This window comes from Penaeus japonicus, unplaced genomic scaffold (genome assembly GCF_977035675.1).
Source record: "Penaeus japonicus unplaced genomic scaffold, GWHDUDI00000001_assembly GWHDUDI00000018, whole genome shotgun sequence".
NCBI classification, from domain to species: domain Eukaryota; kingdom Metazoa; phylum Arthropoda; class Malacostraca; order Decapoda; family Penaeidae; genus Penaeus; species Penaeus japonicus.
In genome coordinates this window covers 14,926,637-14,929,136 of record NW_028234420.1, presented here as the reverse complement: position 1 = coordinate 14,929,136, position 2,500 = coordinate 14,926,637, and the positions used below count along the sequence as shown (strand labels likewise).

The following is a 2,500-nucleotide window of genomic DNA, read 5'->3' as shown; positions in this document are numbered from 1 at the left end:
TTCAGAGTCAAGTTTTCAGTTACGAATCCATTAAGCCACGCGTCGTCAAAGTCATTAGCCAGGAAGAGGGACGCGTTGCTACTGTTGAGTGAAGGAAGGAGAGAATAGGAATTACATGGTTCATTAATTTCGAATGAATGGTGATTAGCGAAGATAATCATGGTTTCCAGTCTAGAGAGAGAGAATTAATCTATTATTCAGTTCAGATAAAGAACTGAGTGGTTTTCCAATCCAGACTTGCCCTTTTTTCCAATCCAGAGGTAGGACCAACTTGTTTCCCAATCCAGATTTGGGACCAATCTATCTTCCAATCTAGAGATAGGACCGAATTGTTTCCCAATCCAGACTTAGGACCAATCTATTTTCCAATCCAGAGATAGAACCAACTTGTTTCCCAATCCAGACTTAGGGCCAACCTGTTTTCCAATCCAGAGATAGGACCAATCTATTTTCCAATCCAGAGATAGGACCAATCTATTTTCCAATCCAGAGATAGGACCAATCTATTTTCCAATCCAGAGATAGAACCAACTTGTTTCCCAATCCAGACTTAGGGCCAACCTGTTTTCCAATCCAGAGTTAGGACCAACCTGTTTTCCAATCCAGAGATAGGACCAATCTATTTTCCAATCCAGATATAGGACCAACTTGTTTCCCAATCCAGACTTAAGACCAACCTGATTTCCAATCCAGAGATAGACTTCGAAATAACCTATTCTCCAACCCAGAAATAGACCTGACCTATTCTCCAACCCCAGAAAAAGGACCTGAAAGAGGTATTCGAAAAGAAAACAGATAAAACTGAAAAACTGAAGACTGACTGAACTGAAAAGCAAAGACCTGATAAAGGGATCTAGACTGAAGACCTGACTGATGAGAAAGGAAGAAGGGAGCATGAGAGGAGAAGTAGAAAACTGAAAGAAGAAAGAAAGAGAAAAGAAAATGACTGAAGGACTGAGAAGAAAGAAAAAAACTGATGGATCAGGATTGACCTGTAAACATGAGAGGACTGAAGAAATCTGAAAAGAAAACTGAAAATAACTGAGAGCTAGAAACTGAGAAATGAGAAAACAGGAAAATGAGCATGAGATATAGAAAAAGAAACAGAAAGCGAAGAGAGAGAAAAGAAAAAAACGAGAGAAATTGAGAAATGAAAAAAGAGAAAAGAAAAAAACTGAGGACTGGAAAGAAATAGATAAAAAAACTGAAAAACTAGAAACTGAGAAAAATAAATGAAAAAAAAAATACGGAACTGAAAAAAACTTGAAGACTGAAGGATGAGATACTGAAAAGAAAAAAAATGGCTGAAAAAAACTGAAGTAGAAAAAGATCTAGAGCTGAAGAAGATAAAATACTGAAAACTGAAGAGATCTGAAACATCCTGAAGATGAACCGCCCCCCAAAGCACCCTCGCCCTCCGCACGCCACCTGCCCAACCCGCCCTTCACATGCAACCTCCCTCCCCCCCACGCACCCTACACTTACCTCTTTTCCAACCCCAGACATAGACCTGACCTATTCTCCAACCCCAGACATAGACCTGACCTCTTTTCCAACCCCAGACATAGACCTGACCTCTTTTCCAACCCCAGAACAAAGACCTGACCTATTCTCCAACCCAGAACATAGACCTGACCTCTTTTCCAACCCCAGACATAGACCTGACCTCTTTTCCAACCCCAGAACAAAGACCTGACCTATTCTCCAACCCCAGACATAGACCTGACCTATTCTCCAACCCCAGAACAAAGACCTGACCTATTCTCCAACCCCAGAACAAAGACCTGACCTATTCTCCAACCCAGAACATAGACCTGACCTCTTTTCCAACCCCAGACATAGACCTGACCTCTTTTCCAACCCCAGAACAAAGACCTGACCTATTCTCCAACCCAGACATAGACCTGACCTATTCTCCAACCCAGACATAGACCTGACCTCTTTTCCAACCCAGAGATAGTACTAACCTGAGAGTAGCGTTGAGAAACAGTGCATCCCGTCTCTCCATTTCTTGGTATAGTGCGCTCATCAGTATGATTAGGAGAATGAGAAAGATGGTGACCACTATCATCGTGATTGCCTTGGTTGAGCTGCGGTGAGAAAGATGGAATGAAATTGACTGTTGTTTTCCTTTTTCATTATTTTTGCCCAGCGATGAATAGTATGCTTTATGGAGTTCGAACTTGGAATCGAAACTGATTTCAAGATTCGAAAGAAAAGGCAACGAACACATAAACAAATAAGAGAAAGCTGGCACAGATTGGTTGCACGTTTTCTGTATATAGATGCAATTGCAATATATGAAGAAAGAGAGCGAATGAGAAAGAGAATGAAAAAGAGAGAGAGAAACCAAACAAGAAAAAGAGAAATAAAAATCATGATAATAATAATAAGACGAAATCGACTGAGCAGTCATAGAGGAAGAAAGTCTCTCTCTCTCTCTCTCTCTCTCTCTCTCTCTCTCTCTCTCTCTCTCTCTCTCTCTCTCTCTCTCTCTCTC

General features: G+C 41.1%; 1 protein-coding gene across 1 annotated transcript in view; it reads right to left on the bottom strand.

The window, feature by feature from the left end:
• LOC122251849 (uncharacterized) overlaps positions 1-2,500 on the bottom strand; it is an 11,807-nt gene that overhangs the window by 5,491 nt on the left and 3,816 nt on the right. The window contains exons 2-3 of the mRNA XM_043014042.2: positions 1,968-2,090; positions 1-81 (exon numbers count right to left, since the gene is read on the bottom strand). The exon at positions 1-81 is cut by the window's left edge and continues 140 nt beyond it. Of these exons, the coding sequence (XP_042869976.2) occupies positions 1-81; positions 1,968-2,071 (185 nt within the window). The 5' untranslated portion in view covers positions 2,072-2,090. The remainder of the gene's footprint in view (positions 82-1,967; positions 2,091-2,500) is intronic.